This window comes from Lissotriton helveticus, chromosome 4_1 (genome assembly GCF_964261635.1).
Source record: "Lissotriton helveticus chromosome 4_1, aLisHel1.1, whole genome shotgun sequence".
In the NCBI taxonomy this organism is placed as follows: Eukaryota; Metazoa; Chordata; class Amphibia; order Caudata; family Salamandridae; genus Lissotriton; species Lissotriton helveticus.
Window position 1 is genome coordinate 104,752,717 of NC_136063.1, and position 12,086 is coordinate 104,764,802.

The 12,086-nt window shown below is 48.3% G+C and overlaps 1 protein-coding gene across 4 annotated transcripts in view; it reads left to right on the top strand.

Moving 5' to 3' along the window:
- The window catches only part of NUGGC (nuclear GTPase, germinal center associated), a 1,180,213-nt gene that overhangs the window by 435,930 nt on the left and 732,197 nt on the right, over positions 1 to 12,086 (top strand). For all 4 annotated transcript variants that reach the window (XM_078686520.1, XM_078686521.1, XM_078686519.1 and 1 more), the window contains exon 11: positions 1,947 to 2,128. In XM_078686520.1, coding sequence (XP_078542646.1) covers positions 1,947 to 2,128 — 182 coding nt within the window. The remainder of the gene's footprint in view (positions 1 to 1,946; positions 2,129 to 12,086) is intronic.

Below are 12,086 nucleotides of genomic sequence, written 5' to 3' on the forward strand. Positions count from 1 at the left end.
CTCTTGGCAAATACAGACCCTACAAGTACAATTGTCTGATGTGTTGTTTATGCTCTCTCTAGACCAGCAAGGACTTGCTTTGAGTATTTATAAAGATTGTCAGTCCTCTCACCTTTCTACGGTTACCTGATCAACCACCATCATTGTTTAAATCACCTGTTCTGATGAATTGTTTTAAAGCATTGACCAACATATTTTGACCCAAGCCATTTGTGATGCCACAGTGGGGCATTACTTTGGTCCTCACATTATGGATATGCATCCATTTAAACAGATGCATAGCTGTCCTCTGCATTTCTTTACTCTGAAAGTAATTTTCCTCATAGCGAGAACTTCAGCTTATTGCAAGAGAGAGTGAGTTATAAGCACTGTCAGTCCAGCAACTGCAAACCACCTATCTACTGGACAAACTGGTGCTTCGGACTAAGGTGGCTTTTTCAGGTCAGGCAATCAATCATCCGCCTGGCATTCTTTGCCGCACATCATCCCCCGAAAGAAGAAGAGAGACTCCCTTGTTTGAATTCCAAAAGTGCCTTGAGTTTTTATGTGAATAGCCCCAAGGACCATCAGGTGGGTGATCAGCTTTCTGTGGGGTTTGTGAGAGCCAAGAAGGGTAGGACAGTGCGGAAAAGATCTGGTTCAAAGTTAGTCCTCTGCTGCCAAACCCACTATGCGCTGGTCAATAAAGAGCCCCCATCAAGCTTTTGGGCTCTTTCCAGCTGATAACACAGCGATGGCACACGGTGTGCCTATTCCAAGATAGACACCTGCACACTGTTTACTCTAATCAGGTAATGGATCGTTGTCCGACTGCTCAGACAGAGTCAAGCAAGAAACAGTTATCAGCATACAGAGATGGCAGTTAAATGTTGCTACGGTGTCTCTTCCGAGGAGAAACAAAGTCGATGTAGAGCCTTGCAATGCCTCCTACCCGTTTGTGAGACAATTGCTGAGGAAAATATTCCCAATCCAGTTTAAGGAATATTTTAAAGGTGAGGAATCTGCAATTAGATGGAGCATCCATCAGAAAAAGCTTTATCAAAGATAAGTTACTTGTTCCTCTGGGAGCTGCAAACAGAAGAGAATTTATGTTCAATTCATGCACTTTTTGTACTCCTACTTCACAGCCTCTTTCTGCTTTTCTCTCATGTCGAGGGAGAACGTGAGAGCAGGGCTGCCGGCTTCCTTTCCCATAAAAATCAGCTGAGATTGTTAGGAGCTGTAGAAGACAGTAGATGGTGGCTAGCTGACACCCACAGGCATAATGACCTTTATGTTGAACTAATGTGTCATCAGGAATTCTTTCCTACTCAGTGGTTTTCCATGTTGTGCAACTGAAGAAATCCCAGCTGTGTGTGTATAATATAATATGTTCATATAACAATCTCCAATGGCCATGCCACTATCTCTGTTAACACATGGCATCATTGCTCAAAATATGAAGCTGCTACAGTTCCTCAAATCGTTACTAGAGGTCGCTCTCAAGTTGGCTACAAGTACGTGACATGTCAATCACAAAGCTGAGTGAGTGCGGCCTCAATCTATAAATTTGCGTATACACTCTTGTTGTTCTAATGCCTTGTGCTCATTTTTTTGAAGGATAAATAAAATACTACAGCGGGTTGTTATGGTCAACATTGCAATGTATAATAAATGTATTGAGTGTTATGGAGATTGTTAATAATACCCTACGATACTAAGAGACTAGCAGACTGTGTGAAGTTCAAGTGTCTAAAAAGCTGTATTCTCGGGGAGCTGTTTTTCAGGTATACATATACACTTTCGGGGGTAAAATGCAGTTACTCAAAGTTAAGGCATGCAGTGGCTCAAGTTGGCTAGTCTATTAACCAATATATTGAGCTATGGTTGCTTGTGATTACTTTGTTTGATCCCTTTCCCTCAAGTGCCTCACAACTCCTAATCTCTTCCCTTTTCTTAATATTTAGTATCTAAAAAAATGCCATGCTGTGTGGGTGGTAGCTCAAATTATCCGGGCCGTCTCTGACAAAACTGCTAAAGATTTGCTGAATGAGAACCTGCGACGGCAGCTGTATATGGATGGGCAGTATGAAGGCTTGGCGTTTATTTGCACCAAAACAGATATCTTCAACAAGGTTGAGTTAAAAAGGTGAGTATGCCTATGATCCATAATTCTTCTTTCTTCATTTTTTTTGTTTAAACTAGTTTATTTGCTATGTTCAAATCAATGTAAAGTGATAATTGCTTGCTGCATGTATGGATTTGTAGGGTGTGTAGCCTAACTTGTCCTTAGATGTTTTGCAGTGGATCACCATGATGATCTGGCTTTACTTGATTTGGACGAAAATATAAGGGCAAAACCTGTATGGGTGAAAACAAATGACAAGGAAAGGTATGAGTCCTCAAAATGTCTTCTTTATAGTGATATAAAGATATTGGTACTAGTTACGTCTGGCTCTGGTGAAAGTAGTGACAGCACTGGCCTTTTGTTAACATCTGGTGCCTGTTCACAGAGTCCAAGCATTTTACCCGTCAGTTGGTAGGCTGGGTCAATCAATCAGGTGTTTGTTTTGCGCGACTACTCACCCGTAAGGGGCTCAAGGCGCTGGGTACTGCCAATCCTTTTTCTAATTTGGGCATTGACATAGAAAGGTGTCAAAGAATATGCTGCTTTTGTTGGAAATTCACATCCATATATTATTTCATCAATTCATATGCTTGAAATATTCTCAACCTTCATTATGAACAACAGCTGTATTAATATGGATGAATGTAATGGAGCAATGTAGCTTGCACCTCTTCTATGTTTTAGGCATGAGCCAATGAAGGGACAATCCAATAACCATGTGCAATTGTTAGTCACTACTCCAATTAACATGTGACAGTACTAGTTTAAACATATAGTTGAAGGTGGATTTTTTTTGTCTAATATTTGGAATTTAGGAATTTGAGTTTCGGGTGGAAATCTAAACGATAAATGGGGATTGGGAGACCACATCAGTGTCCTTGTGTGAGGAATATATGGAAGAAAAGTAGGGATGTGTGTGAGGACGGCTTGATGACACTGTTCAAGCAGTTTTCAGTGATTATGAGGAAGAACATGGTAAATGAGCTGAGGTTTAAGGACCTCATGATTTAAAAAGGCATTTACATTTTCAATTACCATGAATAGCCATACTTGTGAGGAATATGTGGTCCTTATAATCTTATGTGAAAAGATGCCCACCTAAGGTCATGCCTACTTACCCAACTTCAGTGGTACCGGGACCAGCAGATTTTTATTTAATCCTCTGAATTACATGATTTTTTTTTGTTTAAATATCCTTTATTAGAGTTACAGGAGAAATAAAACATGAATGTTACAATACATATATTACTACATCTCAAAGATGTCTGTCATGGTTACGGGGCATATCACCCAATGCATTAGTTCACCGCTTCATACATCATGGCTATTTTTCATCACAAATGTTTCAAACCATGTTAGCGCAACAAAGGATATAACTTTATGAGATAAACATTGAGGGAAGGAGGGAAGGAAAGAGAAGGGAGGACATAAGGGGGAAAATGGGAAGGGTTGGCTATGGTCATCTAATGCAAGAGTGAGACGTGCGCATCTGGTTGTGGGTGTAGCGACATGGGGAGGGTGTGGGCGTCATTCAAAATGGACTAACGGGGTGAGCATGACTTGGGGGGGACAATGTATCAGTCGTGGTGAATGTTCGGTGTGAGGGGAGTGATGGGGGGAGCAGCATCAGGTCTGTCCGCATGGAATATCAGCAGGGGGCGTGCCGTTGGCATTGTCTGGGTGGGTGACATCAGTTGGGGTTCGTGTTAGATGGCGTTCCCTGTGAAAGGAGTTGAGCAGTACATCCCATAATGCCGCGATCGGGAACTGTCGTAGACCTGCTGTTTCCTCGTTATGTAGGGTGGTGCTTTCCGCTTTCGCCCAGGTGTCTAGGGACGTGTGCCAGTGTTCTGGTAATGGTGGGGTAGTTCGCGTCGTGTTTCGTGAGCAGTCTTTTTGCCGTAAGGAGGCCAAGGTCCCAGAAGCGAGAGGGGACTTTATTCAATGTAGTCCGTTGATATAGGCCTAGTATGCATGCCTCCCACGTGTGTGGTATCGCCATGTCCGTGCATTTGTCTAGTATCATCAGTACCGCCCCCCAGTATGTCTGAATCTGTGGGCACTGCCATAGCATGTGTAGCAGATCCGCCTCTTCCAGTGCACATCTCGGGCAGCTAGCTGCAGCACCCGGGAAGTAGCGGTTAATTTTACTGGGTGAGAGGTACGCTCTATGCAGTATGTAGAACTGTATCAGTTTGAAGCGTGCGTTTCGGGGGACGTGTCTGGGGCCTAGCAGGATCATTTTCCACTCCTTATCTGTCCAGTCCCTCCCCCTGTCAGTTGCCCATTGGTCACGCAGTGGTTGCAACGAGTGTTGCGTGTGTGACAATAGCGCCTGATGTAGCCAGTGCACCACATGTGTACCGTTTCCCATGACGTGTAGGCTCTGTATCAATTGATGCATCGGTAGTTCCTCAGTGATGCTACCCCACCGCTGCGTGTATGCTAAAAGTAAGGAGGCGTGTTGTAAAAACGGTCCTGGTGGGAGACCCGTGTCAGCGGCCAGTGTCATAAACGGTATCAGGACACCATCGGCGTATAGGTCTGCCATGGTGTCTACTCCAGTGCGTGTCCAGTGTTCTAGTGCTGTTTCCGTGACTATAGAGGTGGACTTGGGGGTGCCTAAGAGTGGGAGTGCCGGGGCATATGGTTTAGTCAGTCTCGTGAGTCGTAGACTTCTGACATAACATCGTACCGCTACATTAACATGTAGTTGAGCTGTTTTCCTTGGGTGCGTCAGGGGGTGGAATAGGGTATGTATTTGCGTGGAGGATAGCACATCCGTGATCGTGGCTGTGTCCTCCAGGCGGTTTCCTGCGAGCCAGGCAGCGACCCATTGTAGCTGGGCTGCCAGATAGTAAAGTTTGAGGTTCGGTACCGCGAGGCCGCCCTCGTCGACTGGCGCATATAGTTTTCGGAGGGCCACTCTGGGTCGTCCAGTGTTCCATATCAGGTCCCTGACCATGGAGGCCAGTTCTCTGAAGGTGTGTGCTTGCACGTACACTGGTATGTTGGCGAAGTAATATAAGAGCCTGGGGAGTACGATCATTTTTGTCAGCGTCACTCTGCTCGGGACATTAAGCGGTAGGGACTTCCAAAAGGCAATCTGGGACCTTATGGATGTGATGGCGCGTGTCAGGTTGCCGTCTAGTATGTCTTGTGGCGCCCTGTATATGTATACTCCTAGGTATTTAAACGTGGTGTGGTGCCATGGCAGTCGCTCGCCATTAATCATGATTCCAGGGTCGGGGACGTCTGGGTTGAACGAGTATGCCCCTGACTTGGCCCAGTTCACCTTGAGCCCCGACATGGTCTCGAAGGACTTAAAGATCTCCGAGAGGTCTAGCGGTATTTGAGCGAGGTCTCTGACGTACAAAAGGAGGTCGTCTGCATATAGCGAGACTGTGTGTATGCCATCCGCTAGTGGGATCCCCCAGTGTATGCCTTTATTGCGCAATAGTTCCGCAAGGGGCTCAATCGCAAGTGAAAAAAGTAATGGGGATAGCCGGCAGCCCTGTCTGGTGCCGCGTTGCACCCTAATGGCGTCAGATAGTAGCCCGCCTGTGCAGACTCGCACCACTGGGCGTCTGTATAGTAATCCCACTAGTTCAATATAGTCTTCCCCAAGGTCGAATCTGCGCAGCACAGCCAGTAAATAAGGCCACTCGAGCGAGTCGAACGCCTTCTCCAGGTCAAGGACTAGGCAGCCCGATCTGGGCCAGTCTTGTGTCACGTACGTTTGTACTCGGAATAGCCTACGTATGTTGTGGGAGGTGCATCTGGAGGGCACAAAGCCGTTCTGGTCATTGTGTATCAAGTCAGGCACCAGTCCTGCCAGTCGCCGGGCGAGAGTCGAAGCTAGTATCTTATAATCAGTGTTTAGCAGTGCTAGGGGTCTATATGAGCCGAGGAGTGTATCATCTCTACCTGGCTTTAAAAGGGACACTAGCGTCGCTTCATTCATTGACAGAGGTAGGGTCGAGTCTTCCAGCGCCGCTGCATATACCCGTAGGAGCTCTGGAATCAGGATGTCAGAGCATGCTTTATAATATTCCGCCGGCAGACCGTCAGGGCCCGGTGCTTTGCCATTCGAGAGGGCAAAGATGGCCTCATGAAGTTCCTCAGCTAGTAACGGTGACCCCAGGTCATCTCGTTGATCATCCGTCAGGGTAGGCAGCGTAATATCCTCTAGATACGCAGTTATGACGGGTGGTGCAGTCAGCAGACGGGATTTGTATAGCGCGCTGTAATGAGTCACAAAGGCCTCGTGTATCTGCACCTGTGTGTACACCAACGGGCCAGCCAACGATTGCACCGCTGTCACTGGCGTTACGCGGTTCTCGCGTTGTATCAGCCACACTAGCAACTTGCCGGGTTTGTCGCCGGCGTGATGGGAGCGGGCTGAGTGGGTCTTGTAGTTGATGTTTTTCAACCTGTCAATCAGTTTGTCGTGTTCCGCCCGCGCCCGTAATAAGTCAGTGTTCGGGTCTGTGGCTGTTGTCTGCTCCAGTCGTAGCAGGTCAGATTCTAGGCGTTGGAGATCTACCTCTAAGTGCCGCCGGGAGTGGGCTTGGGTGCCTAAACATTGTCCCCTGAGGACCACTTTGAACGCGTCCCATTCAATTTGTGGTGTCGATGCCGAGCCTGTGTTGTCTTCGAAATATTGTGCCGTCTGTGCGCTTTTGGAACCCCTAAATGTGCCGTCTTGTAAGAGGTCAGGTTGTAACCTCCATGTGGGTATTGGTGGCCGAGGTTGGTCCCACAGCAGGTCCAGGAGGTGTGGGTTGTGGTCGGAGTGTGTGCATCCCATGTAACAGGTGTCCGCGACATTAGGAAGGAGCTCACTGGAGACCATGTACCGATCAAGGCGTACATGCAGGGCGTGTGCTCCCGAGTAATAAGAGTAGACCCTGGAGTGTGGGTTGCGAGTGCGCCACGCATCTTGTAGGCCCCGTTGTGTAGACCATGCCTGTAGTGCTTTCATAGCGGTCTGAGCCTGTGAGTTGGGTAGTGTAGGATGAGAGCGGTCTAGTCCCAAATCCAGTGAACTATTGTAGTCCCCGCCAAGTACCCATGGGATTCCATGCCAGGGGGCCAATGTATGTGACAAGCGGGTGAGGAAGTCTGCCAACCCCGTGTTAGGCGCATATATTGATGCTATTACTAGTGGGTTGCCATCTAACCTGCCGTGGATTGCTACGTATCTGCCCTCGGGGTCTATGTGCACATCTTGTGTGGTCCATGGAGTGCCCGGCTTGACCCATACCAGTGTCCCTCGAGCGTATGATGAGAACCCTGTGGCATAGAGTTGTCCGCTTCTCTCACAAAAGGAGCTTAGAGGGGAAATCGAACACAGGTACCCTCCACTCATAACATTATAATCACACCAACCTGGTTCTTTACTCTATAGGCTGCGCTTTCTACAACATCCTTTGTTGACTCGTTGGTGTGGCTACACTTAACCTAACACCTACTTAAAAAAGTTACAACAAGGTGTGCCTATCATTAAAACATCCTCGCCACTTCTCTATGTGTCTGCATCTACATCCACAGTGTCAACCGCAGTCCCAGACTCAAGCAACCCCGTGCACAAAGTACATACATCCGGTCACATAAAATAACTAATCAGATAGGATCAAAGAAAAATGTGTGGGTGGTGGGTAGGAACCTCACGGGAGCAACCACCTGGGAACTGCTGACTGGTTCTCGTCAGTTTGTTCCTTTTCTCATCATCGGCTCCTTCCCACCAGAAAACAAAAAAACAGAAGATGAAAAACAAGATACATGAAATTAAATCCTAATCAACCTATAGGTGTGTGTCCCTATAGCACTCTTGTGCATCTACCCCCTATTGTATCAACACTGCTACTCAGTGAGATCAAGCTTAAAAATGAAGTTAGGGGGAGGAGCCTAGCCTGAGAGCGTGATGGCCGCCTTTTAGCTCGGCTCCGTCGGCCCTCCGGCCAATCTCGAATATCCTGCAATATATCCTGAACTGTGGCGATACCTTACTACAGATTTCGGAATTTAACGATCTGCTCTTACTCACCGTCTGGCCCGGAAGCTCCTGCGTGCTGTGGGTCCGCAGCTGTGCCCTTGAAACGATCCAGGCCTCCGGGCGCTCGAGACCGGGACCTCGCCTGTGGGACCCGACCGGCGGTGCTGAGATTGCCGGCCTCGGCCGCGAGAGTGAGCCACTGGTGGGAGCCGTTGAGTGTATGCCCCGGTGATCCTGAACCGGCCCCGATTTATGGACCGTGCGGCTGGAGGGGAACGAGATGTGTTGGGGGCTAACTGTGTGAAGGGGTCCCTTCGCCTTTGTTCCGTCCGGCAGCCCTAGATCCCGTGCCTGGCTCTGCTTTGGGGCCCGCCGCTGTTCAGAGAGGGCCCCCCCCGTCGAGCGCCTACCCGCTCTGTGCCGGTGGGGCCGTTGTTGGGAACCTCCGGAGATCTGTAAAGTCCTACATTCGGGAACTGTTGGGGGGCCCGCGGTGGAGTGCGGGGCGGCGAAACTCACAAGATGGCTGCCGATAACGTGGGGGGTGCTCCGCTCTGCACCGAAGAACTTTGCTGGCCGGATTGCGCGGGGGCCTGGACGTGTGCTCGAGAGCCCACGCTCGGAGATGTCCTGGACGCCTTGATGTCCTTATATGCTGTCTTGGCCCCCGGTGCTTCTACCGACCCTACACGGCCCACCGCCATTTTGGGTCGCCGCTCCTTCATGCCCCCCTATCGTTTTGATGCCTCCATTGCTTCGCCCCCTTCGGCTGAGCCAGAAGTTGCTGCTGCTGTTCTTCAGCCGCTTGATGGGCCGGTGGCTTTTGAACCTCCGTTTCTTCGCCGCCCGGACTTCGAGGACTTACACACGACGCAGAGATCTGCTCCATCCCGGACACCTGGGACCTGTGGTGGACCGCTGTTTGCTCCCGCTTCGATGGACTCGAACTTTTGCCCTGGAGGGGTACCTTTGCATTGTCGAACTGCGAAGCTGGGCTCCGGGTTGCCTTTGACTGCCCTATCGTTGCTGCTACTATTGACTGGCTTCATTGACTTTTTGTGTTTCATTGGTATGGTAGCTCTCCCTAATCCAAGTCACTGCCGTAACCCTGGTCGACATTGCGATTATTCTATGCTGGGTGGTCCGCTCCATGTTATCCTTTATTGGGTTGGTTTTGTGGTTAGGAAGGGCTGGGGGTAAGTTGCGCAATATTGATGGACTGCTGGTTTACTTGTCCCTTGCATTGATGCTTGTATTTTCGACATTGTGAAACAATCAGATTTCCCCCTCCCCCCCCCGCGGGTTACTGCTGTATGTGAAGGTGTAGTACTGATTTGATGGCTATCCCATTGATGGTTCTGGGAGGGTCGTGGCCGAGTGTATTTGTTTGTACCTTTTGGCTCCTCCCTCACTTTCTATTTTATTTCATAATCCCTTTCCTTTCTCTTTTTGTCTCCTCATTCTACTTTCTTGTTTACTATATTTCGGGTTTCGGATTAGGGCGACAGGCACGCTGTTTGGAGGGTAGGCCGTAGCCTTCTGCAGGGGTGCGGGGTGGGACGGGTGGGCGGGGTCTCTCAGATGTTTTTCTTTTTGGTTCTATGGCCCTTTTCTATCCCCTTTATAGAGGTGCCGCTTCTGTCCTCGCTTTTCTGGCGTGGTGGGTTGGGGCCTGTTGCTCTGCCACTTTTATTAGCTTCGGTATTACCGTTGCGATTGCCGTACCCTACTTCTCGCCAGCTCTCCACTCTCTTCTGTATTATTGGCCGAGGGACGCTTGGTCCGGGGTGGCGCCCATCTTGCACGATTGTGTTTCTCCGTTTATATTTCTTTTCTTTGTTTCCCCCCTTTCTCCTTATCCTATTTTTGTTTTTCTTGGTATCCTCCCCTCAGTTCCCCCCCCCAGTTTTTTATTTTTTCCCCTTTCCCTCCCCTCCCTTCTTCTCCCCCCCCTCCCTTTTTCCCCGGGCTAGTATGGCGAGTAGGCTTCGATAGTGCAGTTTATCCGCTCCTCTTGAATTTGCTAGCGTATTATTGGGTGGGGGGCGTGAGAAGTTGGTAGTACTTGTATGCTTCTTTAATATATTTTGCGCTTGTTTTGTGCTACGATCGACTCGTGTCTTCACATCCTCCTCCCCCCCCCCCTCTTCCCATTTTGCCGTGGATATTCTTCAGTCTATTGTTTTCCCGTATTTATGAGTCTGCCATGAGCCTTGTCCCCCTATTATAAAATGAACCTCATTGCTCCTGATATTGGGCCGTTGATGTCGATTGTCCTATCCTTAGTATTGTTTGAATATGTTTACCTGCCTGCCAGCTGGCCTTGTATCGCTTATTTTGACTTTTGTCCTTTTTGACCGATGGCCGGCCGGACTGGATGTGGGCCCATGCATGTATATCCTTTGATGCAAATAAAGGTTTCCAAAAAAAAAAAAAAAAAAAAAGAAGTTAGATAACCCTGGCTGATTGAACAACTTTATTCCATGCCGGGTGTCTACTCCTGTTAAAACCGAAACCTTGCCGTTGTGCTTCGTTTTGAATTATAAGAAGCCAACATGTTTCATTGCCTGTCAGAAATGGTCGGCAATTTCTTCAGGGCAGGGGGTAATTCAATCACCACACATGGGTGGACACTGCCAACCCATTATATCTGTAGACACAGTGACACAGACACACAGACAGAAAAAACATTGAGTGACATCCATTAGTATAAAGCCCATCTCATCAGAGATAAAATCTATATCCAACTGCTTCATGAATATATCAGGGGTATTACCTTCACTTCAGTGTCTACTGGCATACCTAGGGTTCTTCGTACCCTCTTCCACGTATGTGGTTCACTTTGTAATTGCCTATGATGGTCGCTTCACGTCGACCTGCAATTATGTAGACAGTTCATTATTACTCATTGCCTATTAGTGGCCGTCCCCAGTCACCCATAATAGTTTCTAGATGGTTATGTCGGGTCCGCTTTTAGCCCTGTTCCCATCGCGTCCCAGATCTGTAATTTCATGGTGGACTGACGGCATTTGGGGCATTAGGGTGCCGCGCTATGTCACACCCCTGTCCCTTCGTTTACCACTGCCGGCGGGACTGATTATGTTCGTAAACCGCTCTACGCGGGGTTTAGAAAGAATCTGGTTGGCGATCGCATGTGCTCAGCCCCTCTACCACATACCTTGGCGGAACTAGTCTCAATCGACTCCCCCTCCACTATTGCTGTCTCCTTACCGCCTCTCTCATCGGCGATGTTTTCTGAATAGGGGCTCCCGTTCCCGCTATCACTGTCTGTATCCTCGACGCCATCCACTACATAAGCGTCTGATGTCACGTGTCACGTGACCTTCCCCAACTATGGCGGCCATCTTGGAGTGGGTATTTCTATCGTCTATGGTGTTGCTATATGTTAAGCATAACGCTCTTTTGCTCGTTTTTCAATATTTCTTTGCGGAGATGCTTTCATATATATTATGCTCGCAATTGATTACTTGATGTACCCTTAGTTTTACCGTGGACGAGCCTGTTTATATATGCGTCCGGTGATTATTTGGTCATTACCAGGGATGGGTGTTAACAGGGATGAGTGTTAACAAATGGGCAAAATACCAACGTGGCTGTGCATTTTAATCACTGTCACTGTTACATATATGTGGCCCTACACACCAAGATGTTATAGATGGAAGAAAAATTCTTCAGGCACAGGTATCATGCAGCGAAGTGCTCGATCCAACCATTTACTGATTGTGTATATATTTCTCATTGCTATAGTATACCCGGGGGTGCACTTTGACTCAGATGACCCTCACCCGCTGTTCACTTATCTTATCGATAATTTGTGCCATTCAATAAGGTCATTAAGACCGGTCTTGTCCACCTTCTCCTGGTAAATCCAGCGGGCTTCTTTGGACGCCATCCTCATTTCTATTGTTCTGGGTTCCCCCTTGATTTTCTCCAGGATCACCCAGCGTAGCTCTTTAGGCT